The sequence below is a fragment of the Tetrao urogallus genome (genome assembly GCF_951394365.1).
Source record: "Tetrao urogallus genome assembly, chromosome: 18".
NCBI classification, from domain to species: Eukaryota; Metazoa; Chordata; class Aves; order Galliformes; family Phasianidae; genus Tetrao; species Tetrao urogallus.
This window is the reverse complement of record NC_136831.1, coordinates 4,987,355-5,014,178: the sequence shown is the minus strand read 5'-3', so window position 1 is coordinate 5,014,178 and position 26,824 is coordinate 4,987,355. Positions and strand designations below refer to the sequence as shown.

The following is a 26,824-nucleotide window of genomic DNA, read 5'->3' as shown; positions in this document are numbered from 1 at the left end:
GTGAGCTGGCACGTGCCCACCCCTCATCCATTGCCAGGGATCCTATCCTGCTCTGGGAGCACTGCCAGCACACATAGTCTGGCCCGGCAGAGCTGCTGCCTGATCCAACGCTGCTAACAGTCATCTGCTCACCCCGCATGGGCTGTTTAGCACGAAAGCTGTGGGTACGGCCGGGCCAGGGCTGCCTGGAAAGCCAAGGCTGGTGGCAGTCAGCCACAAAGGCAGGAAAAGGGGAGCGGGGAGCAAAGCTGGGGGCAGGGAGACGCCACTGCCTCCCCGCCTCCTCTGCAGGGTAGGGGATGCTGCGGGCAGGGGACAGGGAAGGGGGGGATAGGCTGCGGCCGGCCCCACGCAGAGCCGCCCTGAGCCCTGCTGGGCAAAGGCCCATCCAGAGACTGAGGTGAAGCGAGAGGCCGGCATCAGGCCAAGCCCAGCGTGCCCACCTCACGATGTGACAGCAGGGCTGCCCCTGGAAGGAGAAGAGGGGCAACCGAGGAGAGCTGGAGCGGGAAGGGGAGGGGTCAAGCACCACTCCTGCTGCTCAAGGGTTTGCTCTGTATTGGAGTCGGCCGCCGCACTGCTGTGGCTAGGTCCGGGGCAGGCTGCACATCTCACAGTGGTCCGTGCCTGGCTGGTTCATGAAGGTGCAGTGCTGGCAGGCCCACATGGCTGCCGACACGGCGTGTGTCGAACCGCCCACAGCACCGTATTCATGCAGTCCCGGCAGCTGGACACCAACTGTGCCTGCGAGAGAAAGAGCACGGTCAGAGCAGGGAGAGGTGCTGGGAACAGGCAGGAACCCTGCCTACATCCTGCCCCGGCAGGCAGGAGCCTCCCTGCCCACGAGCTGCCTTCACCCCCAGCACCAGGCGCTGCTCCCAGGCACGGACAGATCTGAGCACTCACACTGAGCACAGATGACCCTGTGCTGTGCCCACACCAGCCAGCCCAGCCCACGGCCTGAAAGACAAAGGATCGTGTCCCAGGGACCCCATTTCTTACTGCAGAGCTGCTCGATGGTGGCCCACTGCTCTGACTTCTTCCAGGTCTGTGCAAGCTCCTCGTTTTTGGTCCTCACAGCTTCCAGCAACAAGCTGATGCTGTCCTGAAAGCCAAAAGAGGGATATCAGTGCTGGATACTTCTCTTGCAAACAGCCTGCAGCTATGACCCAGGGCCTTCCAGCCCTCCACTGGTCACATTGAGGCAGAGCTGCAAGTCTGACTTTTCTCCGTTTTCTAAAGAGCCTTTTGGGGTTGCACAAGTGATGTTGGGGAGTAAGACTGAACTTATCCCTTCTGCTCCCCCCAGCGTTCACATGCACTCTAAAACCCAAAGGCTTCAACTCCCTCTGCTCAGAGGCTGCAGCTGGAAGCTGTGCTGCCCTGTGCTGTGCACACTGAGCCCGATTCCAAGCAGGGCACAAATGTTCCCAGTGCAGCTGTCTTTGGAAGCACCGTGCCCAACCCCCAGCCGCGTGCAGCCCCAGCCTGATCTCCAGCTGCCCAGGGTCAGCCCAGCCGCCCCGCACATGCGCCCTCTTGCAAACACATGGCTCGTTCTGCTGGCATGCTGCTTCAAACAGGAAGGTCCGAGGGTCCAGATGTGAACCGGGGGCCTGGGCAACCACCAGCACCGTGCCAAGAGAGGCAGAGATGCATGAGCAGGAAGCTGCTGGCCTCACAGAGATCTGGGGGCTCTGATCTTGTTATCGTTACAGGATATTTTGGATTCTGAGATATTTTTTATAGACGTTTCCAGCTCTCTGAGCCACGGCCAAGTTGGCTCCATCCCGGCTGCGACCATCCTAACAGCCCTCACCCCTCACTGCTCCGAGCAGTGCTCTGGGAGCTCTCGGCCCAGCCGGAGGCTTCAGTTTCACTTTTAAGCCTTCTGCTGAAAGGTCAGTCTGGAAGAACAGGCGTCGGGCCAGCTGCATGTCCCCAGAAGGCATGGGACGTGCCTGGAGCTGTGCCGGTGTCCCCCATGCAGCAAGAGGGCCTCAGTGACACCGACATGCGGCCGTCTGCTGTCGCTTACGTACCCGCAGAGGCATGACCTCGTTCGTGACCAGGAAGAGGAGCAGATGGAAATCGGAAACGATGTCTAAGAAAACAGAGGAAGTATTTTGGGACAGGTAGGTGGCCAAGCTGTGGAAGTCCTGCAAGACAGGAAAGTTAAGAAAAAGAAGTCATTTTCCCTCCACGTGGTAACTCTGATTTCCTATTCAGATCCACTAACAGACCTGGTAACGCTCTTGTTCCTCTTCTGTGCAACATGCAGACCATCCTGAGATCAGACCATCTGAAATCAGCCTGGCTGTGCTGCAGCTAACAGCTTCCAGAGAAAAAGGGGTCCACGTTACCCCTCCTCTCCCAGTAGCACATCCAGAGCTGATCCCAAACCCAAAGTACTGAGCAGAGGCAGTGAGCTAAAGGCAAAGCCTGGTCCCTGAGGAAGAGGCAGGCGAGGCAGCCCCTCCATCCCCCGCCTTCTCTTCCCTGCTCAGTGTGCAGGAGCCCTTCATTCGTGACTGCTTTTGGAGGAAGCTCCTTTAGCATGGCCTCCTAGCAGAAACTAGCTGCTTGCTTGAAAGCAACTCAAGTCTTCCACGTGCTGGCCAAGTCCCGTGCGTGCCTCAGACTGTGCAGCAGCTGCCTCTGCTCAACACTGTGAGCCCCATCCAGCAAAAGGTTTCTGTGTTTGAAGTATCAGCCCAGCAAGAGAAGATGGTGCTGCTGGAGCTGGAGCAACTGACCCTCATCCTGCTGCTGTCACAGTGTCTCTCTGAGCTCAGAGCTCAGCTGGGTTGCTGTAGTCCCCACCTATGCAGGGTTGCATCTGGAGCCCACAGCCCTGGCAGAGCACGAGCTGGCCCAGAGCTCAGCCCTGAGCAGGGGGAGCACACCCAGCCCCCACCTGCATGCAGGCAGTTTGGCAATGCTGGACTGCACCACGGAAGGGTGATGGAAGGGCACAACTGCAGCTGTCCTTTAGCAGACGTCAGAAAGTATAAGGGAGACAGATGACATTTCTGTATGAAATAAAGCTTTGCCATCGATCGCTTACCTGAGTTTCTCCCAGCACATCATGGTTCTCGATGGGAAATGGATTTTGAGAAATAGAAAAAGTGTAGACTGGATCCTTGGGGAAAGTTGTAGTAATCTGAAAACCCAAGAAAGGACGATCAGAGCATTAGCAGCAGGAGAGGTAAAAGGGCCACAGGAAGAAAGGCTTCTGAGCACCGAGAGCAGCCTATGGCTGCATATTAGAGCTCAGCCAGGAAGGCAATTACAGCATGGATCTTCTGATGCTTTTAACATTTTTTTTTCTTTTAACATTTAAAGCAATGTTGCAATCAGTGAATCCCCCAGCTTCCGGCCATCACTTTTAATGAAGCTGAGGGAAATGCTCTGAGCTCAGACGTTACAGCAGCACAGCAGTTCCCCCTGCAGCCCTGCCCTGCTTGGGGTGTCACCTGGGGGTGTCCTTAGCACTGTGGGGGGCAACAGAGCTCCTACACCAGGACTGTTCCACTGGTTCTTGGATAATGCCAAGCAAGCGTCTCTTCATGTTCTTTAAGTCTCCGCACTCAGAGGGGCACTAACCCTGCCTCCTGTGCCAAAGACAGGTGGGAAGGAAGAACACAACACTGCTCCCACCTTACCTGAGAGGCTCCTGGGTTCAGAGGCCAGCAGTCGACAATTAAACCAGTTCTTGCTCTGAGGGCTTTAAAGCTGTGGTGTCAGTTACTCTGCCCTGACAGGGAGGCTCTTTGTAAGCAGACATGCAGAAATACCTGCCAGTTCAGTATGAACTCGGATCATGAAAAAACGAGGCAAAACAAGATGCTTCAGAAATGCAGCTTTCCAGACTGCTCCTAAATGCACGTTCTGTCAATCTGTTTTCATCTTAATTACACCCCAGGTAGTCTGGAAACAGATGCCTTCACTACGTGAGCAATAAATACGTCCCAGCGCTGTCGACTGGCACAGGGTGTCCGAGGGCCCTGCACAACGGGCCCCTTGTTCTGAGCCATGCTGATAAGGGGCACACGGGCACCAGGCGTTGGCAGGCAGGGAAAGAGGAAGGGCAAAGCTCCTGGCTGCCAGCTTCCCTGTGCTGCGGGACAGCACCGATGCCAAGGGCAGCTGGAGCAGAGCAGTGGCTCCGGGTGGATTTAATCCTCATTGGCACCAACTCCGACTCAGCAATATCATCTGCCATCGGAATTATGTTGCTTTCTCCTCTTCCACACTGTAACAGTTCCCTCTCGAGCCAAAGGGCAGCGCCGTGCCCCAGTGCCTGGCAGGCCGTGGATCTGCTCCAGCCAAGCTCTGTGCTGTTACCTCCTCCTGCCCTCCCCCAGGAAAAGGCATTTTTGGAGCACCAACCTGGTCTGCTGAGTCACCACAAAGAGCCTGATTCTTAATTGCTGCTAAGGGAGACGCAAGTGGAGCTTTCTAATGAGCTCCCCGCGAGGTGGTGCCCAGCACACACATGTGGGGCTGGCTGCTTCTGCCACCTCCCAGCAGCGATAAGGCAGCAGGCAGGGCCTTCCCAGAAAGCAAGGGTGTTCCCTGGCACCACTGCAGGCTGTGCCCAGACAGCACTGCACCGCTCAGAGCACGCTGCCTCCTGCACCTCTGTGCTAGAAGTGCCGGGCTGTAATGGGGAAAGGGGAGAGAGAATCAGCCTACAGATCAGCTCCAGTGTGAAATTTAGAGGCGGGTTAGGAACTCTGCTCTGACCACCTCCTGCTGCCAGCAAAGTGCAGTGAATACTTACGTCTATGATTAGGTACTCGACAGGGAGAGGACGAGCCAGCTGTGTGATCTCATTGCCAAACTTGTCTATGTCCTGAAAGACAAGAGTGTGATTAGTGCAGAAATGGCAAGAAGCCTCAGGGAAGCATCCCCAGATAGAGCCACGCTGCAGCTCCGGGATCCTCTGTGTTGGTAGCTGGTCTGGGGCACAGAGGAGGAAACAGAGCTCTGCAGCTCTAACTCTGATGCTCACATGAAGCATCTTGTCACGAACATTTGCCACCAGAGAGATGGCAAGCATTATCTGGGGAGTGCAAATGCCACTTCTGAAGCAGCACTGTCTTAAAAGGAGAGATAGCTCCACGTCTGCTTTCTCAGCCAAGGCAAACCTGACTTGCTGCAAAACTTGCCACGAGTCTCTAATCTGAGCTTGCTTCTGCTTGGGAGCTGGAAGTCCAGGCACTTTCTCACACGCAGACCCAAAGGGCCAGCACATCACAGCGCATAAACTTGTTTGGCTTTGCCAGGTGAATTGAACATAAAGTTTAATTATGGAGAAAAATGGCCAGCATACGTTCATTAATCATAAAATGACAATTAGACCTGATTTATGTCAAACACGCTGAGTTCAAACGCAGCTTCAGAAATAAATTCATAAGAAGTGACACTTTTCATTAAAGATTCTGTAAGAGGGGGTTGTATTTTCTACCTAAATCATCACTTAACATGTTATAAATCATTCACGGAGCCGCGTAGAAATTATACACCCATGATTTCCAATCAGAGACCTTACATAAAAGTTTACATTGATGTGCACGGTCCCAGCGGCCGCGGGCAGAGCGGGGCTGAGCCGGCAGGACGAGCTGCCTGGGGCTGCCATCCTCCCACCAGCCGCATTCTCCTGTTGGAGAGCGCGGCTCCCTGCTATCAGCACAGCTCACTCACGCTGGATGCGTGCAGCAGAGGCACGCAGCCGCTCACAGGAGCTGCTCCAGCAGGCTGCGGCGTGTTGAGAGCCTGAGGCCGCAGCCCCCTGCCACCAGCCCCCTCCCCACCTCCACCCCCAGCAGCGCCCCGTCCCCAGCAACGCTTTTCTTTGTCCAAATCCACCTTCCTGTCTTTGAAGCTCCTTTTAAAAGCAACCCCGATAAGGATCTTTTCTCCTTGAACATGACGGCTCCTTGGCCCTGTGGTTATTTCAGCAACAAGCTGGTGGCTGGTGGCCTCAGATCTCCACGGCTCTGACAGCGGCAGCAGGAGACGTGGAGCCTTTTCAGAGAGATCACAGGGCCTGAAAGCCAACCTGCTTCTAGATGGCAGCGATAGCGCCGGAGCCACAAATCACATCCAACCCAACTGCAACCAGCATCCCAAACACAGTCCTGCCCCTGCAAGAAAGAACCTGCAACAACTCACACATAATTAGCCCATCTGGAATTCATTTTCAAATCTAATTAAGTTCTAATATGCAGAAACATTTTTCCAGCACCTGTTCGCTTTAATCTCCGCCTCTGGGGATTTCCATGTTAAATGCCTCCTTTTTAATGTCAGGCTGCTGAGGCCTTCAAGATGCATGACATGGTTACAGCCGAGCTGGAACCTCGCTCCCCCTGAGTCAGGGGATGTGCCCAGACCCTGCTGCTCCCCAAATGAAGCCCCCCCACCCAGCCAGCACTTCTCCCCGGCCCCCATACACCGTTTTATCAGGCAATTAAGTTTTAAAGGCCTTAACAAATGTCAAGCTGGGAGAACTGCTGGGAGACAGACGTCTCCATCCCACACTTGGCAGTGGCTCTGCACGCGGGCACCACTTCTGCACCCCACAGCCCCAGACCTCAATGCCTCTGCACTCCGCTCAGCAGCCACAAGTGGGGCAGGAAGGGGTTAACAAAGCGAAACTCTTTGGCACCTGGACAAAAATCCAGCAGGGAGGCCTGGAGGATCAGGACAATGAATCATCCTGAAGACAGGAGCAAAGTGAGATTGCATCAGGCACTGCGATTGGAGGCTTTAAAACACTGTTTTGAAGCAGAAGCTGCAAACCCACAAGGTCAAACAGGGCAAAGGATGGGTGCACGATGGCTGTGCTGCCAAGCAGGCCGGGACGCACAGCACAGCTCTGCACACCGTGAGCTGCAGGAATTGGTCCTGGGTGGCTTCAGGGTTTCCTACGCAGAGGTGATGAGCAGCCAGGAGGGAGGCTTGGCTCTGTAGTGGCTGCTCCAGGGCTGCCAACATCCTGTGCCATGTCTTCCCCACTCTGCTAAAGGCCCCGTGGAGCTGAGCACCTCTGGGTTTGGGGGACAGCGAAACCCAGCGTTGCTTTTCCTTCCTCCAGGAGCCTTCCTGAGCAGTCCTGCACCCCTACACAGAGCAGCCAACACACAGAAACAAAGTGACCTTTCTACAAGTAAGCAGCAGGTCAGTGAGAGTTGAAACGCTTCTCAGGAGACTCCTGGTGAGCTAACTGAGCATCCTCCTCCCCACAGCAGCTGGGACATTTAAGGCTAAGAAGGCTTTTGCAGTCCAGGACAAAGCTTTGGGAGGAAGCCAGGGGAAGTCCTGTGCTGTCAGAGAGATCCCTACACAGCCTGGCTACTGCCTCCTCCCTGGCAAGAGGATTTCAAAGCGCATGGCCAGAAGCAACATGTGCCACACTGGGGACAGCCTGAGAGCAGCTGCAGGTCTGCAACCCGATCAGCTCCAACAAAAACAAAGCACCCCGCTGCTGGTCCCTGCCTGGGCCAGATGGGAGCAGGGCTGGCAGCGAGAAGCCAAGGCCCAGGCACCACAACAACTGCTGTAAATGCAAGAGGCACTTGCTGGACTCTCTGGGGCAAAGGGCTCTTTCACAACACTGCTGCCATTGTGAAGGGTTTTCATCACACACCATCCTGAAGAACCTTCGGGCAGCATTAAGGCAGCTGTAAAAGGCAACTCTTCACAAGGATGGCAACTTGTTTGCACTGAAGTAATACCTGCCATAAGAGCCAAAGCCAGTCCCCAAATCCAGTTCTTCAGACGTGTCAAAGAGGCTGCAACACACAGCAATCCTGTAAAACACAGCAACGCTTCCCCCACTCAGTGAGAGGCACGAGGCTAACAAAGAGCAGAACGCCCAACACCTGTGGGATGCAGGGGCTGTGGGGAGCAGTGGGGCACTGCTGCTGCGCCTGGATGGAGCTGGGAGCACACAGCAGCACAGCACCAGGCACAGGCAGCCTGCTGGGAGGGCTCAGACCCAAAAGAGGCACTGAGCACAACAAGCAACGCCACCTCTGGGTAGCTGGCTCGAAGTTACGCTCTTACTGAAATGAAAACCAATCTGGATGTTTTCTAGAACCAGATAGACGAGGCAGGGGACTGCTTGAGGGCAGAAGGAATGGAAAATGCCCATGTGTCACGTGCAGGTGAAGAGCAAGGCGCAGTGGCCGTTGCGACATCATTTTGCTCGCGAGCACACTGGTTACCCCAGTTTGTGTGTCTGTGTCTTGACAACAGAGGCTCCATCCTGGATTTCCTTGCACTGCACTTGCCAAGAAGCATGTGCTGGTTGTGCAACGTTCAAATTGGCAGCAGCACGGCCCTGTGATGCTTCACAGACAACCTGGGAGGCGAAGGGGATGTGCTCTTCCCTCTGGCTGATCTCACCTGGAGACGCCTCTCGGCGCACAGCAACTCACACCCACACCCCCAAAGCCCTGGACTTCCACACGAGAGCAGAACTCGGCCTTTGTCAGCCAGGAAAGCAATGGCCCTGTGCAGAAAGCCTACCCTGCCAATTCCACGGGGGTGGTTCCTCTGAGCACGAAGGCTAGCGGCCAACACAAAGAGAATGGTAAAGACATACAGAGATCACAAGGCTGGAGCTCAGGAAAAACGCCTCGCCCCAGCAGGACAAGGCTGCTGCCATCAGGTTTCCCACTTCCATGGAGGAAGAGCCCGCCGTGCCAACACAGCACCAAGGTGAGTCCATTCAGCTGCTTCTGCTCTGCAAACACAACATAGAGCAGAACGCACACAGACAGCTTGCTGACAGAGGACAGACGCTGTTCTCTCTTCAGTCACCTCGCTGTGCACGCACTGCAGTCCCTGACAGCCTCCTGCCTGAGCCCCTCGTGCAGCATCACCCACCCCACACACCGCCCAGCAGTCACTGAAGTGAAGCACTGCTGTGAGCACAGGCACAGGGCATCCCTGAACAACACAACCGAAGCACTGCTGCTATCTTGCACTTCCATACACATCTCTTCCTCTTTGCAAGAGCTGAAGGTGAATCTTCCGCATCGCCCTGCTGCAGGCAGGTACAGGAGGAGTTCAACAGATATTTTTTTTCCTTGTATGTGGATGCAGAGTTCTATAAATACACTCATTCTAAACTGATGCTGACCTTCTGGTTCACATCCAGTTATAATAAACTTGTATTAGCTCCTTTCATCCTAGAGGGCTTTTCAAATGAACACGGAGTTTATTACAGAGGAACGCGTATATGAATTTTTCTCTCTACCAGCGATAGCTTCTCAGTTTGAGACAAAATGCAGCAAGTACTCCAAAGGGCAAGGCTCTGCCTACAGCCAGAGGTGGGGAGGCAGCACAGAGGGAACCCACATCAAGCACTGCTCAGCTCCTGTAGTTTTGACAGAGGAAGGGGCAGCAGGGCACTGCAGAGCCAGACGTTCTCTGCTGTGTGGCCAAACACCGCACTGCTGCTCCTCAAAAGCGCATTTAGCCAATGCTTTGACACCATTGTTGTCACCAACCCAGTAACTATGAGGTAGTGTCTCTGACCTCAAGCCTTATACATTTAATGAGACCCCAAAGGTTTTCAAAGCCAGGAGTGACTAAGCTTTCCATTGATTTAAGAACATTCCAAAAAATAAAATAAAAAAAAAACTAAGAGATCCTGCAGCCAAACACGTTTAAGTCTAAAGGACAATTACACCCGCCAGAGCAGTCCTCGAGCCTTCCTTGAGCACATCATGAAAAAGGCAATTACGGATAGAAGTTATAAAACATATGAAATAAGTGCAGCCCGTCCCAGTGAATCAGTTGCTCATGGAAATTTCCACGAGGCCGGGGCCGTCAGCGAGCGCTCCGTTCATCTCCCTGCTTCAGAGGAGGGATGGGAGCGAAGACCTGAGGGGAACACCCACGGCTTCCTGCTGCTCTGAGCACCCAGGGTGGCCCACATGTGGGACGCAGACCTGCAGCCTCCTGCAAGGCTGCACCCCGCGTGGCACGGCGCTCTGTGCAGCACCGCAGCGCCAGAGATGATGTCAGCTCCTCATCCAAGGCCAGCCGTTGCACAACTGAGCTGCGCTGTATCGAAACGGACCTGGCTTATCAGCTCCTCGTAGCGAGCTGTCTGCACGCTAAGGAGAAAGGCACGGATTTTTATCTGGCTTTCTGAGCACAGATTCCTTTCCAAGGCTGAATTTAGCCCAAAGGTGTTCCTCATTTTCAGGTGGAGCCAAAGCAGGGCAGCGCTGAGGGGCGGAGCCTCATGGGCTAATTTGGCCCAGCTTGCGTTTCCTGATCTGAGCCCTGGGCAATACGGGAGCATCCTGACGAGCTGTGCTTCTGCTGGGGCTGTACAACGTGCTCATTTCCGCCGGCCCAAACGATGGCAGCTCTGCAAAGCCCGACTTCCTCCATGGACAGCTTTAATACAGATGGCAGGAGTGCTGCAGGCTGAGCGGGCTCTGAGCATCAGACAGACCAGGAGGAGATAACTAACTGGGGTGATGGATGGCTAATTAGCTAGCATGCCATGCCATTAATTAATTCCCCTGCCCTTGTTCACAGGGCACCAGCATGCACAAGTTTGAGACGCAGTGCTGTTAGCGTCTGCACAGATCCTGTCCCCAAGTTTCTAACTCAACCCTGCACACACAGGAGGTCTGAGGAGCTCCAGAAACGACTGCCAAGTGAATAATGACAGCCCATTCATCATGGAAACTGTACTGGGAACTGCAGCAGGCCAGATGCCAGCAATGCTCTTGCATGGCACTTCAAATGGAAGCACTCTGGATCCACACATCTCCCACTGCTCCTCAGGACAGCTTTTGGAGTTTACTGTCTGACCGGAGCACAGGATCAGAGCACAGGCAGGACACTCAGTGCTAGAGAGGAAGGCCAGGGATGCACTCCTGTGCCACCACTGGTCTGAAAGCCTTCGCACCTTCCTTTTGTTGCAGAGAGGCACGCAAAGGGCTGCCTCTCCTCCTGCTGCATGAATTACACTCTTTTGTTGCATTTCTTACCCAGCTGGTGTCTGTCAGTGTGTCATACGTGAGCAAATCCCCGCACTGCACAAGGAACCCACTGCTTTGACAGCACTATTTGTGCTAGCTCACATCGCACAACGGTGAAGTGGAGGAAGCTGAAGTCAGACGGGAATTAAAATCAACAGAGAACGTGGCAGATTCAGCCAACAAACACAAGAGGAGGTGAATTCACAGTGCTTGCTGTGAGCTTTCAGTGGATCACTTCGTTTAGAAGCCGGATAGCCAATGGCTACTGCTGCGCTGGAAATCATAACAGCTCTTTTACGAGGGGGAAATGGAGCTTATGCAATTACTTTGCAGACATGTGGTGAATGGTTACTACCGAAAATAGTTCAGACCTCAAAGACATCCCTTCCTGAGCCGGCCGTGCTGATTTCCAGACGTGCAGCAGAGCCGTTTCTGCAGCTGCCCCGCGCTCACCTTATAGAACACGTCGGGCACATACTGCTCGCTGCTCGACTCCTTCGCGTAGCCCAGCTCCGGTGCGTCGCGGCAGGGCAGCAGGCACTCGTCGCGCACCAGCGCCATGCACTGGTTGGAGACCTGGTACCCCTCAAAGTGCACCTGGTTGTCGGGACCACCTGGAAGACGAGAGCCCAGATCAGAATTACACAGCAGAGCGATTTGAAGGCGGGCCGTCCGGCGGTTCTGTGATCTGGGTGCGATTTGCTGCGTGCGACTCAGAGAGGCACGGCTCAGGAGCCATGTACAACACGACAGCTCTTCTAGAAGAAAGCACTGGGGCTGCTGCACGGGAAGCATTTCTGGGCAAGAATCCTCCTCCAAGCTCTACGCTTACTAAGTAACGTGTGCTTCTTCAGCACCATTCTCACACTTGGCCTAATGGGACAGAGTGACGTAGAGAGAACTCTGCCAGGAGCTTAAGTGAGGCTTAGCTGTCCTTTTGGACAAAGTCGCAGCTCACAGCCTGCAGGTACTCACTCTTATGCACACATGGCTCCTGCAAGCCCGCTTTACCTCCAGTCCATCACGACCTGCAAATTCAGGGCTTGCCACCAGGTAATGTCAAGCATAAGAAGAAAAAGTTGTTTTCTCAGCCTATTGCGGATGGCTTGGAGGAAATCTGACATGGAAAGCAGAAATTAAGACCCTGGCTCACCAATGCATCACATGTTTGGTGCTTTAATTTGGATAATGTAAGCAACATCAGGTCATGTGTCATTAGAGCACAACTGGAAAGAGAAAATACAGGCAGATGGTAGGAAAGCATTACTATTTCCAAACCTAGGAATTCAGGAGGGGAGAAGAATTAACCCACATAGAGGACTTAAAGGCAAAGTTGATGCAAACTATGCAATTGTACTTACAGTGCACAAAAGGAAGGAATTGGGTATTTAAATAGAAACCTGATGGGCTGATAGAACAGAAGAGAATGAAATTATCTGGAAAGAAAAGAGGAAATATTCCTTTTCTTCCCTTTGATCTCTAACCTGAATCACTCGCTGCTCCAGAACAAACACTCCTAGAAATTAAACTTAGACCAAGACACGAGGAAGGCCTGAACAAAGCCAGCCATCATTTGCTCAAGAAAACACTTTGTTCCAAAAAAGAAAAAATAAATACAGTAAGAGTGAGATACACATTTATCTTTAATGGAAGATTGATGTGTTCAGCAGCCTGGAATGCAGGGCAGCTGTCTGATTGCACGGGTCTGTTAGCTGCGAGAGCATTCTCACTAAAAGAGGCTCCAAAAACACTTAAACTGAGCTCAGAAGAGGCAATATAGTCTCACACTTTGACTTTTCATATTGGATGATGTTTGGAAGTCATGGGTTTTTTTCACTGCGCTAAACAGACCCAGAACCCAGTGCATCTGCTCCAGGGAAACGTTAAATGAATACATGTGTGTCAACCCACAAAGAAGAGCAGGCTGAACCTCTAATGCTACAACTCTCCCAGCACATGCCAGCATTGCCCTGCAGCCCAGTGCCTTTGGAGACTTGCTGTGAAAGTGGCTAAAATCAGAGGTGACAAAGCAAAGCGTGGTGGAGGCTTCTGTTTTACTGGGGCAAACAAAAAACACTTCCACGCACAGAAGAGCGGGGAATCCTACATCAGGGCTTCCCTGTCAGCAGCACAAGGGAGATAAAGATCCCTCCTTTATGCTCAATCACCTAGAATAACTTTCAGGATCTGGATTGCCGTGGTTCTGCACCGTCGCTTTCAGGCAACAGGACTTGGAGATTAAATGTTTGAAACACGAAAAAGCAATTGACAGACATTCCCTTAGCTGCAGGCAAAAAATGCTTTCTTGATCAGAGAGGTGGGTGCTCCAGGTATGAGCTTCAACTGAGATTCCTGCAGGGGACAGGGTAAATAGCTGAAGAGAAGATAACACAAAGAAAGAACAAGAATGTATTTTACTTGATGGAACAAGGCAAAGCCCTTGTTAAATAGGACAGATGGGGACCAAGACATCTGAATTCCTCTGGCAGAGCTGCATATTCTTCTTCTATTAAGCAAAGATAATTTGTGTGTAATAAGAGAGCTGGGGCAAGCTGAGGCCCGTTTGTACCTGTAGCCACAACTGTGACAAACTTGGATCCGAAATGACCATCTGGAGAAAGGCGACAGATGTTGGGGTGCTGGTTCTGAAAGTTCCCAGCTGTGATGCACTCTTCTGCACTGAGATAATACGTGTCCTGAGGGAAGAGCAGAGCCGTCAATAGAAAGGCCAACACGATGCAGCCTAGACCTACTGCCCTGGTCTGTGGCCAAGGAAAACTGCCAACACCCCAGTAAAACAAGCTTTCGTAGAAGCTGCGGAGACTGAGAGAAGAATGTGACTTATCAACTCTCCAGTCACAAGCCTGATTTCTGCCAGAACAACCATCCCACTTTCGGTTCCACCCACCTTTCCAGGCTCATTGTATCATGGCATTTCATTTTCTTAAGGGATATCCCTGACTTTAGAATTACAGGTAACTGAGAAGGTCAGAGTTTGAGGACTCCAGCCACATGCCTCACAAAGCCCTGCCCACATCCTCTGACTCAATCACTTTTGCTTGCTGAACTTGCACGGCACAAAAACTCTCTCTCCACTCAATTTTTCTTAAACCACGAGCGTAATTTTCTTAAAGCAGAACAGGTGATGGACTGCAGGCTGCTCTGCCTTGTATCCAAACAGCTCCAACCCCTCCAACTGTGCTCTTTGAGCTCAAGCTCCTTCTTCTTCAGCAGCTGAAACCCACACATCACAAGAATTTCAGCCTCAGTGCCACCCCCAGCCCTGTGCTGCCCTCCCTCCCTGTCTGGCAGAGCCAGCAGCCAGGTGATGACACAAGCCCTCGGTACCAGTGGTGGTGATGAGTGACACTCTCGAGCCTCACCTTGTTCCTGCTGTACCGAACTGTCCCTTTCCGTGTGTCTTCAGAGACCAGATCAGTAAATATCCAGCCAACCTATAAAGCAGCGTTATGGAGAAAATGGCTTTAAGAGGGGAAAAAAAAAAAAAAAAAAAAAAAAAAAAAAAGGAAACCCAAAGCCACAGAAGAGAGCTTCTACATTTTCTCCTAGCAGGACAAGATGTTCTTGGCTCCTGGCGCAGCCTTGCTGCATGCTGCCTAAGGAAATGGCTCTCCCAGCTGTGCTGGGCTCATTTGAATACGATTTCCAGGAGCAGCGTGCCAGCTGGCCAGCCGGGGGCACCTGCAGCTTTATGTTTCACTATGGAATATTTTTTCATGGAAAGATCTGGAGGCTGCAAGAGGCTTCTCAGCCGCTACCTCCTCCCACCCACAGCAAAAAGCATTTCCTATTGAGCATTCAGAGCGAAGCGGCATCACAAGTGCCAGCAGATGACAAAGCAGCTCACATGATCTCATTTTGAAGCCTGCAGTCCCCAGTTCAGATAAAGCTTGTATGCTCCCACTGGAGTGTGACTCATTCCAAATCAGCCCGCTCCGTTCCAAAAAACACATTCCTGCTTTTTGCATTGTTTGCACATCTGAGTGGAGATGTGTACACACACACCGCTGCATGAACCCTTCTCCACGTGTGCTACAAACAGCTCCGAGCAGCCCCTCGTGACCCACTCCCAAAGCATTAACCCTTCAGGGGAAGGGTCACTGCTGCACATTCCCAGCAGAGCCCAGAAAGACAAAAACCTGCACCGAGCAGCGAGCTGTGTGTTAAATCACACGGATCACAAGTACCTGGTGTGGGGAGCAAAGTTAAAACATGGAAATAAACAACACGTACAGAAGCTTTGGTTCAGACACTGGAAAACGCTAAAGATCTTATCTTCAGAGAACAAAAGACCTCACCACAGATGTTTGTAGTCTGCTGCTCTGAGCCTTTCCTGATTTGCATGTTCTTTAGCAAGTCAATTCTTGTTTGTGTACGTCTCATTCCTAGCATTCACATGATACCAAATGATTTCCCAAAACAGAAAAATCCATTGGTACAGGTTTGAGAGATGTCAGCAAGCCAGCAGATCCCAGTGCCCGTCTGTCCTGACCGGATTACTGGCAGGCCACGGGCACAAGGGGAACAGAGGACTGAGGCTCAGCTGCTGGGGGACCTGAACCTCCAGCCAACATCCAGATTAGCTCACCACAGCCTGTGTGAGCAGCACTGAGAGGCAGGAGCTGCTGATGAGAATAAAAATCCAGCAGGAGCCTCCGCTCCTGGAAGCGGAACGCAGATTCTGCCAGAAGGAAGAATAAACTCAGAAGGCAACTCCAGCTACATCTGTGCCAAATTAGCACTTGCAGGGGAGATGCTACCAGGAATGGCTCCTGTCAGAGGAGAAATAAAGGGAAAATCGTTTTTTTTTTTTTTCCTTCTTTGCTACTCCCTTTGATGTCATTCATGACAGAGGATTGCTGACTGCAGCTGAACAGCCCTACTGCACGCTCATCCTCACAAAAACATTCGTGGTTGCTTTTTTGTTGTTTTTTTAAATACACTTAGAAGGGTAAGAGCTACCAACACTTAAGCGAGATTTCAAATGAACCCAAATGGTCTTCAGTAGCCTCACTGAACTGAACAGAACTGCTGGCGACTTTCTTTATTGCCATGCAAAAGATGCATGATATCCAGCATCATCCTAACCTTTCTCAGTCCGAGCTTGGCAGCAATCTCATCCACAACTTCTGCTTTTGGATCTTCCAGGATCTCCAGGCTGTTCTGTGTACCGATCTGCACAAAGAAAGTCTTGCTAGTAAAACAGCACAGTAAAAACCACAGCACACGTAACCATCACCACGAGCAAGGCAGAGGATGGAAGAGCAGTTCTGCATTTTCTCTTCAGCATCAGCTCTGACTGCTCTCACTCCAGAGGCCTCCTTTACTCACAGCCTCATCCTGCAGGAGCTCTCCAGTCAGGTCTGCAAACCACACGGGGGTTTATGAATGAAAACTCTTGCTCAGCGCTTACAAGCAGGCTATCGCTGCTTCGGAGAGCTTTGAAAAAAGAGAGGTTATATAATTTTCCAAAGCTCTGTTCAACCTGCCAGCCCTGCCCTTCTGTTTCATTTGTTGGAGTCTCTGAGCAGCGCAGAGGCAGAAGTTCAGGGAATGCAGGGGCCACCACCCAGGCCTGGAAAACACAACTCCATCTGGGTGCGTTTCAGAGGCGAGCTTTCTCATGTGGGGAGATGCTCTGCCAAGAAGCACAGCAGAGACTGCTTGCCAACAAAGTAAAAGCTTCCTCGCTTTTGCCATGCACAAGTAAACCGTGTGAGCTTCCAAAGCGAGACCGAAACAGAGGGCATGGCTGTGCTGATATGTGAAACGAACAGAAGAGCTTACAAAGGGCTCTATCTGCAGCTCTGTAACTCGGAGCTCAGCTCTTGGGCTGGTTGAGGCCGGACTCCAGGACCTGCCGGGGCTGTGGAAGCACTCGGTGGTGCCGTGCACCATCTAGTGGTGCCTCACGCTCCCACTCCGACGCACCACTGTTTCCCATCAAAGCAGCAGATGCGATTTCTGCCTAATTGAGCTGCTTTAAGTTTTCCTGGAGAGCTGGTAAGAAATTAAATCGAAGGCAAACATTTTTCTTTAAGTTAGCATAGAATTTGTTTTCAACTGTTCTGCACCATAACCTTGGAAATGGTAATCAGAGAACAGAGGAGTGTAAAAGAAGAATAAAAAGCTAACCTGGGTTTTAAAATTCTTTCAGTGGCAATAACCAGTGACAACATTAGCAACCAGAGGGCCACAAGAAGTCATTCTCAGGGGACTCTTTTCCTAATAGAGTCGCACTAGGAAGCCCTGCACGAGATTAGCCAAACACAGGAGTGTTTCTTTGTTCCCCAATTATCTTCATGAGCCAACAGTGACGCCTGGTGCCCAGCCCACGTTACCTGTGGGGGTTCATAGATGGCAGCCACCTCCGCCCTGATCCCCAGAGGGATGTCCTTGTGCTCCGTGTAGCGGCCGTACAGGTAGCCAAGGTGCTGGTTTCCTGTCTTCCGCCAGAAGTCGAGGAAGCGATCTGCAATTGTGTGGTTCTCAAACATGATGTTGTCAACATGCCTGTATTTCTGTTTGACAAAGTTCAAGCGTCAGGCCATCCTCTGCTGGCTCCAGGTCCTCTGCCTATTGCCAACACCTTCCCCAGCTGCGCGCAGCCCCTTACGGTGAACCACGGCACCGCAGGAACAGGGAACGCTGCCTCCCTCCCCTCTGCTTCAGCTTTCGCCACCACTCCTTGGCCCAGCAAGCAGAACTCACCATGGGCTGGGCTGTGGGGAAGTGCTGAGCATCCCCAGAGTCCCCTTAGTGTGGCTTCTTTACTAGGGCCCTTATCCCATGAGCTTTTGCAACGAGAAGAGACAGTGCAATTTAAGAGGAATCAACGAGCAACAGTGGGAGGGCTTTTAGATCCCATGGAGGAATAAAGGAGATTCACTGCTAGTGGTGCCAGCTCAGATGTCTCATATTAAGACAAAACTGCTGAACCAGATACATTCTGGAGTCCTTCCTGCAAGGACTGAAGACCTTAACAGCCGTTTCCTCAACAACTGCCAATACACAAAGGCACCCTGCTCCAAGCTGGCTGTTCTTGAAGTCATCTCTCCAAAAATAAAAATCAACTCTCTTTGGCTTGAAGCTCAAGGGCCCCTGTAAGCACTGGCTCACCTGTCTGTTGAGAGTGATGGCACTTGGCTGACACTTTGTGCAAATGCCTTCTGGCCAAGGAGGGTGCCCTTCACAGCCTGACTTGATCTTGCAGCTGATGTTTTCCAGGGCAACAAATTTCCCCCTGCAAGAAGGAAAAGAGAAGGCTGCTGTTAACATCGTAAATGCTTCTGGGTCTCAAAAAAGCAAGTGGCCAGAAACAACACTGAGGAAGCAGGGAGCAGATGTGGTGTCACCAATGTTTTACATCTTCAGAGGATTTGCAAGTGCCACACAAACTCTGTGGAGTTTGTCCACCCCAGCCTTTAATCAGGTACTCGAGTGAGAGCACAGAGAAAACTCATGGGATACAGCTTAAATAATTCATGCAGCACATAGGAAGTAATAGATTATATTGTGAAGGCAAATCAGAGTTCCTTTCATGTGCACAAAGCTTCCTGCAAGGGGAAGTTCCCTTCAAATCAAAGTATTACAGTCTTGAGCTACATCTCACAAAGACGTTAAAAAACTCCCAACTGCATTTAGGAATAGCAGGGAGGTTACAGCTCTGCATAACTTATTTAAAGGAGCTGAGCTCTCAGTTCAGTCCTTCTTTGTCCTGTCACCACAGCATCCTCAGCCCCACCATAAAGCAGGGGTGCCTCCTTCTCCCATTAATGTGTGACAATCAGTGGCACAGAAAGAAACTTTGAGAGCACGTGGCAGTGGGACAGCACAGAATCAGGCCCTGAGAAATGCTAGGCCCCTCTGCTGCTCTATTCACATAGGAAGATCAGAAAACAGTTGGTAAATAAAAGCCCTCAGATCCACCACAGGCTCAGTGCCTCTCCACAAAGCTGAGACCCAGGCTTGGAACTTGGTGTAAGCAGGGAACCTCCTTCCATCCATCTGGCCTTCTGCCCCCATCAGCAGTGCTCCTGAAAGCAATTAGTTTGCCACACACACACACACAAATAATTAAAGAACTCCATAACCAAAAGCTTTTTCTTTACTTTTAAACACGTTTTCTCCTCGGCTTGACATCCAAAAGCTGCATCCAACATCACTGCAGTGAGAGCTGTGCAAATGTGCTGTTGTTGGTTTTTTTAAGATAAAAAAGTACAGCTAGATTCCCTCAAACATGGAGATTTTCTTACTTGTCTGCCCCTCCGGTCAGCTTCCTGATGTAGGCATGGAACGACATATGCTTCACAGGAGGTTCCAGATGGTTTAAATAATCCTCATCAAAAGGCTGCCAAAAACATCACACAAAGAAAAGCCAGGTCAGACACCTGCCTGATGGTGCACTGATCACTGAACAAATGGATGTTCTAGATTCAACCCCACTGTCTCTCAATGTGGAAACAATCAAGAAAATTTAGGCTCCTTTTCAAGACAGCTACTACTGTGACAGAAACAGTGGGACCTTACAACAGTGAGTTTTATTAACACCTCCTACTTTTCATAACAGATTGGCTCCACAAATCAGAGCGAGCCTCAAAGGCAAAATGCTTTTTTCTTTCAGTGTGTAACAACAAACAAAAAGCCCAGCTGCTCAAACAAGGCCAAGGAGCTTCTGAAGCACGTGGCAGGGATGTGAGGAGCAGCCACTGTGGCTCACACAGACTTCTCACAGATCACTGCTGCACGCCCTGCATTACACAGCTTAGCACGTTTGTAGGTGTTACCAAAGCTGCCTTCAACCTGAATTGGTTGTTAAACTGGCAAGTGCTGTGATGCATGAAGAAAGGGGGGTGAAACAAGAAGACCCAGGCAACAGTGGAGAGGGAGGAAAATTAGAGCTCTCAAAGCACCTTCTGTTGAAACCATTACTGCAGAAAAACAGAAGAAATCCAGGATCACGAAGGCCCAGAGCTTTAAGTAGCCTGGGCACAAGCTGGCACCTCTGAAAGTGCATGGCAGGATTCTGAGTCAGAGCTGCCATCTGTATGTGGGCAACGCTAGGAGGAGAAGCATTCCTACTGGGAGAAACTGAATCCAAGAGCTGCAGGTGACCTGCCTTCCATGGGGACTTTCTGTAAGACCTTCCTGGGGCTCTTACCTCTAATGGTACACAATGCACACATTTACCCAGGGGGCCGTGGCGACACCTATGCAAAGAGAAACAGAATTAGCACAGGTCTCATTCAGTAACAGAGGAGTTAGTCCAGAGTGACTGTTACAGCTTAACAGTTTCAGTGTAGAAGACCTGGACAGTCATCTTACCCTGAGCAACTCTGCACTTATTATGGCATACGACAGACAGCAGTAGTGTGAGTCTAAATGTGAGAGCCTCGGGTCAAGATCAAACTCTTCTCATGTCTGTGTCACTGGCAAGCAATTCTGCTCTGGACAGCCACGTGAACCAACGTCAGACTGCAGCTTCTCAAGTTTTACAACTCCACCTGGAGGTTGTATTTCAAGTCAAAGGATTTCAAATGTACGTCACAGGGCTGGCCTGCGTGGTTTTAACAGAAAGACAACCAAAACATTCACCCTTTATCAGTCACTAGAGGATGGTCTGGAACAAGCAGGGAAGCATGTGTTTATCAGGCTGATAAGGACCTGATGGGTGAAGTTACAAAGCAGAGGGGAAAACATCTCCTTCTGAGAAGAAAACACAAAAGAATCCCCTGCACCTCTGCCCCAGCATTACCAACAGGGCAGTGCTGGCTTTGCAAAGAGATCCTCTAGAGAGCAGCGTGGATGTTGGCCCTTCTGAAACCGAAATGGATGGGATCCAGTTGCAGCAGTGCTTTTAACAAGTACTGTGGCAGATAATGTACATAAAGGACCACTAAAGGCTGCTAATGCACTCAGCCAAACGCCAGCATTCCCTCACGTTTAGATTGATATGCACTCACAAACACAGGAACAAGCCCAGACACACACATTTTATCATAAATATCCGCCGCTGTGCTCTGGCTCCCTGCTAAGAACAACACCTTCATTTATTCTTTTGAAAAACGTGGTCAAGTTAAAGACAATGTTTTTGCCATGGAGTGGTGAGTTTTGCCTTTACTGTTTCAATAATGTGACACTGGCCTCATTTATCATCAGCCTGAATAGGTTAGATGGGATTTTCTACCTTAAGGCTTCACCTCTCCAAACTTCCTCGCTGCTGCAGCACTGAAGACAAACCGTATGGAAGGCAATACAGAGGGGAAGGGTGAGCTATTCTGCCTTAGAAAGAATTCCTGGTTGCCTTTCACATTTTCACTCGAGTCCTTTCAGAAGCTACTTTGTGCAGGGCCCGAGCCCCAAACCAACCACCATGCAGGAGCCAACTGGAACACCGTAACAACGAGTCACAAAAAACAACCATCCAGACAGAGGACATTTCAGCAGCATCAGTGGAGATTTATGGTGGTATTAAGTCACCATTGTATTATTACCCTTACAAAAATACGAGCTGCTTTGTTTATCTGAGCCTCTTGCAGCTCAGAGTTTTGGCAAAGTTAAACCTTGCTGCATTCCTGTTAGCAAAATGGACTCAACGTTTTCACAGGAAGGTTAAGAAAGGCATGTGATGGAAAGGAAGCCAAAAACCAAGCAGAGGCAGAGACCCAAGTCCAAATTCCACATCCCTACCATCGGACGTGGCTTCCACTCGTTCCCTCCATTTTATTTTTCCTTTATAAGGAGTGGTGGGATCTGAAGACACAGGAGGGCTTCTGCCTGGGACATCCCTGGCCACACATACCTCAGGTCTGTGACCACAGACATGTGCAGCTGCATCAGCTGCCCCTGCAGGACAGCAGGAAAGGCGAGGGTTCTAGAGAGCCCAGAGGAGCAGTCTGCATTTTACCAAACACACCAAACCCCAACGCTGTGCTTTCCACTGCTGCTGACTGAGCCACACCGAGGCTGAAAGCATTTCCCTGTTCACACCTCTCACACCAGATGCAGACCTGGCTCTGCACACCTGTCAGCTCGGGACCCAGATCACAGGGAGCTGCATGCTGACACCATATGGAACAGAAGCTGCTGTTTTCAGAGCACAAAATATATGATTGCTAGTCTCCTAACAGGGGCCACCTCGATCGAAACAATAGATGCTCTGAATGAGTCCTTCCTGGCTAAGCCCCTGGAATTTTGGTATCTGCTTCCTTCCTCTGCTCACCAGAGCCTTACTTTAACCTGGCAGGACAATGGCAAGGGCTGTTTTCCCTTGTGAATATTTCAAAGGCAGCGAGGATAAAGCAGGGGCTCAGACAGCAGTTCCCATAGCACACTTCCTGGCTCTTGTTTTCAGGCAAGATGTGACAGTCTGCTGAGGCACAGATGCACTGACAGCACGCAGCCTGTCGGTACTCACAGCTGCTGGTCTCGATTTCGGTAAATCTTCCCATCCTGTTTGATCAGATACTGGTCGATGTCATCTTCCACCACCTGGGGTGCCCCCACCGGCCGCAAGCTCTGGGAGACAGAGGTGTCCATGGTCTCTGAGGACGAGCCTGCTGGGCTCGAGGGGTACAGAAACAGCATATCGCCGTGCCTGAGGGGGTGAAAAACACACAGGCATCAGCACAGCACCAGCTCTGCTTCCAGATACAGCAGGGAGGCAGAGCAGGTGATAAGCCACGCTGCACTCAGACAGCTGGAAAGGCTCAGACTGCACCCCTTCCACCAGCGACTGAACGACACCAGACCCTCACCCAAACCACTCCCAGCAACTGGCTGCTTTGTGCTGCAGAGCACAGGAAATGCCTGTGCCAGATCTGCTGCTCGTTACAAACCACATCAGTTTCCACGCTCCTCCAGCGCCTACTTCTAGGTAACAAACTTCCTGGATCACAGAGGAGCGTGTGATTTATCACAGGCTGCAGGCACACTAACAAACACAGCTCTACTAAGAGCATTAGCTACCTCCTTCTCTTGCATCTCTTTATCAGGAGACAAGATCAAGGGAGAAAGAAGAGAAAGCAGGAAGAGGCAGCAACTCCACCAGAGAAAGGGATTTACGTGGCTCCTGTGCTCACCGAGTCACAGCCTTCCCAAGGCAACTCCCAGTGCTGATACAATCAAGCAACAAGCTGCACACAGCAGCAGCAGCTCTTGTATTTTAAGTCAGTGTAACGTTACCCTGGAATGTTAACAGAATGAAGGCATTCCAACCAAACACAAAGTGAAACAAGCATTTGGCATTTCTGATCTCCCCAGGCACCTGGCTTCTGTGCAGGGGATTATCAGAGCCTGGCATTAAAACGGGGGGGAAAAAAGCAAAAGTACAGTTTGAGTGCAAGCAGGGATGAGGGAGCAAACACGAGGCCTGTCGCTGACCCACACAAGCAAACTGCAATGCAAAAAGAGACCAAAGCAGCAGCTGCCACAGCCCAACACCTCGTTGTTTTGGCCACCACCATTTCTGCACGTCAGTCAAGACTGTCTCTCCAAGCAGCTGGCGAGTGACAGCTGGAAGCTGGAGACTGCTGTGCTGTGATGGTGGCTGCTGCTGCTCAGCTCAGAGGGGAGAGTTCAGAGGAGCTTAGAGAAAAGGCACCCTGTTGTACGAAGCTCCCCCTCCACCCACGGTGCTCTCTGTCAGGACTCACTTGATCTTCAGTAAGTTGAGGGATTTGTTTTGTGATGCTGTGATCTCTCCTGTCCTGTTTCTATTGGTGTAGACAGAAAACCCATTATTCCTGAAACCAAATTCTTTTGCAACCTGAAAGAGAAAGGATGACAAAGTTTAAGATACCTCACGCCCCAGGTCAGATGCTGAAAGCTGCTCAGAGCAAGCGCTAAGTCCAGGGAACTTCTAATGCAAAAGCTTAGCTGAATTCATCCTCACTTCTGAAGAGCACAGGATAACTGAGAGAAACAGAAGCACTGAGTAACACAAGCAATTTATTAAAAAAGCTACTTAAGCAGAACGTGCCTCACTCGTGTAACACAAACAGTATAACATCTCCACCCAGGCAGGCACTGTAATGACTACAAGGGGAGAAACGATCCTCTCCAGCCCCCCAGCACACACCAACCACGTCGTTCTCATCTTGCTATCAGCAGAGTGAGTTCCTTGGTCCAGATCTTTGTGTCTGTGGCTTTTCTGCCCTCAGTTCATGCCTACCTGTTATTACATACATTTCAGAGAAGCTCTTCCTGCTGTCCTCCTGCCTGTTTCTCTCCCCCCCTCCCGTTGCCTACTTTCTCCTGACAGAAGTTACCCTCACATAAACCATTGCTCAGTCTCAGCCCCCAGGAAGGCTTTTTTCCACCTCACCCTGTCAGCAGCACAGCTGAAGCTGCTTCCCTCTTTATCAAATATCATTTACAGCCTCTTCAACTTTCAAATTCTGCTACGTTAAAACTTAACCAGTTTAGAAACGGAGTTGAAAGTTTCTCTAGATGACAGGCTTCTTCCTAAATCCTCCAGTTAAATGCCAACCTTGCAGCTTGGATAGAGCTCAGAGACACCAACTGCACACAGTACAACTCTACCAAACCACCCTGCGCTAGGAAAGAAACTCAAGCACCTCCTTCACTCAGCTCTGCAGGAGGACACAGTTCTCCCCAGATCAACAGGCAGCTGTAGTGAGGGCCAATGCTTTTGTTCTGACATTTGCTGCTGGCAAGCACAATTGTTCTGCACTCTCTTTGGTAATACAAACCCTTGAAACTGAGCAGCTTGCTTTGCACAGGTTCCAGGAGCTCTGAAAGCAATGCTTTTTCTGTGGGTGAGACCCTTCAGAGGCTGCAGTGGGTATCTCTGACCCAGCCCTGAAACCCATCTGGATTTTGGCTCGGTCAGGAGGGGATTGCTGTCGTGGTCTGGGCCCAAGCTTCAAACAAAGCATGGACTCACAAACAGCTGAACGTTTCAGCCTGCTCCCCTTCTCCCTTGCAGGGAGAAAGGAAATCCAGCTGACCAAAAGAACAGCCCTTTAAGGAACACAAAGCACTTCTCTTGTGAAGAAAAGAAATCCTAATCCAGGAGGTAAGGAAATGGAGAACTGCTCCCTCTTAAACAGCAAACACCAAGCAGCTGCACCAGACCAAAGAACAAACTGCAGTCAGCTCTACATCTGAGAGCTCCAAAACTCATGCGTTCCTCGAACCCCAGGGTGGAAATCTTTCCCATGAGACCCCCAGAGACTCTCACATTGCTTTATGATCTTGCCTCAATCATTTGCTTGCTCTCTCCATAACTACAAAGGAAGACCAGTGGCATGCAAAACTCATCCAAATGACATTCAAATCACAGATCCTGCAGCTGAATTTTAACTGGATCACGTTTGAAGAGGCCAATCTGCCAAACAGCTGGAGTGCCTGTGTCGTCAGCCTTTGCTTCCACAGCTGGCATTTCCCTGGGAGCACACTAAACACACAACCTCTCCCAAGAAAGCTCCCATCCCAAAAAATTCCAATTGAAAAGCTGAATAAGTTCTCCTCTCTTTAGATTCTTTATCCCTTTGGAACTGATCCCCACAGCATGTTTTCCCAGTTAGGTTAAGCAACGCCACCCATTACAGAACAGCACAGCCAGCCCTGCAAGGGAGGAGAGCTGGAGTACCTTCTTGAGGAACGTGGCCACCGTCTCTCTCTTGGTGGCTGTGATGCGTTTCACCCCTTCTGGCGACTGCACACGGATGATCTGGGGGAGAAGAGGACAGACGGCCTGAGTTACGTGGGGAGCACGGAGCCATCCTGCACACTGGAGCTCTGCACACACAACACGTTCCCCCCCAGTCTCTGCTTTTAATGCAAGAGTGCAGACGCACACAGGAGCGATTTGGGGGCACGTGAGCAACATTTGCTGGATGAACTACCCCCGTGTTGGAGACCCTGCAAAAAGCTGGTGTGGAAAAAAACAAAAACGCTGACGCTGCTTTTTTGTCCCAGCTCTGACCTCACACGTGGAATTCAGCTTCCAGAACGGGGCTGAATCAGAGCTTCTGTGGGAGAGCCTACACACAAACACGGCTCTAAGCAGCACTAATGGGCACCTGCACAGCGCTGGGACCCGCATCCCTGCTCCGAGGGACTGAGAGTCCCAGCGGTGAAACACCGCCAGTTCTGCTGCAGCCTTTAGTCGGAGGAAGAAGAAAACCAGCAGCGAAACGAGAGCTCGGGAAGGAGCAAATATGCACTGGGTGCCCCCGCCTTCCTGAGGACCGGGCAAACGAGCAGCGACGTGCAGAGAAGAGCCACAGAGCCACGACGGGACGCTGACAGGAGGAAAAGGCAGACCGGGGCGACACGGGAAGCTGCCAGCATCCCCGGCGGGTCGCCTTTACCCTCCGCACGCCGCGCACAGGGGCAGGAAGCGGAACGGAGCACCGCACGGCGCTTTGGACGCCCGCCCTCCGCTCCTGTCCCTGCGGGCGGCCCGGCCCGGGCCCCGCGTTACCCCGACCGACGCAGCCCCACCGCGGCCTACCCCGCCCCACAGGAATCTGCTGCCTCATCGCCCCTCCCCCGCCCCACACCGCCTCCTCCGGGCCGCACTCACGATCGTCTCCGCCATTGCGCTGCTCGCACGGCCCCCTCGCAGCTACGCCTCGAGGCCTTCGCTCCCCTCGGCTCTCTCCGGCCCGGAGCCGCCCCACGGGGCCCGGCCCGCCGCTGCCTGAGCCTCCGCCGCCGCCGCCTCCCGGATCCCGCAGCCCGGCGTTCCGCCGCCAGAGGGTTCCTACGCTGGGCGGGGCGGTACGTCGCTCCCCGGTCCCCCGTAGCGCCTCGGT

General features: G+C 51.7%; 1 protein-coding gene across 1 annotated transcript; it reads right to left on the bottom strand.

Moving 5' to 3' along the window:
• Window positions 1-586: 586 nt before the first annotated feature.
• NPLOC4 (NPL4 homolog, ubiquitin recognition factor) lies at window positions 587-26,607 on the bottom strand (the record flags this gene model as incomplete). The annotated part of the gene is made up of 17 exons (XM_079544350.1): window positions 587-744; window positions 1,003-1,105; window positions 2,043-2,159; window positions 3,068-3,163; window positions 4,787-4,858; window positions 11,472-11,632; window positions 13,588-13,714; window positions 14,402-14,473; window positions 16,128-16,214; window positions 17,381-17,560; window positions 18,159-18,282; window positions 19,295-19,389; window positions 20,200-20,248; window positions 22,456-22,635; window positions 23,693-23,805; window positions 25,654-25,734; window positions 26,593-26,607. 17 exons carry the CDS (start codon window positions 26,605-26,607, stop codon window positions 587-589), a joined length of 1,830 nt encoding a protein of 609 aa, XP_079400476.1.
• Between the last annotated feature and the right edge of the window lie 217 nt (window positions 26,608-26,824).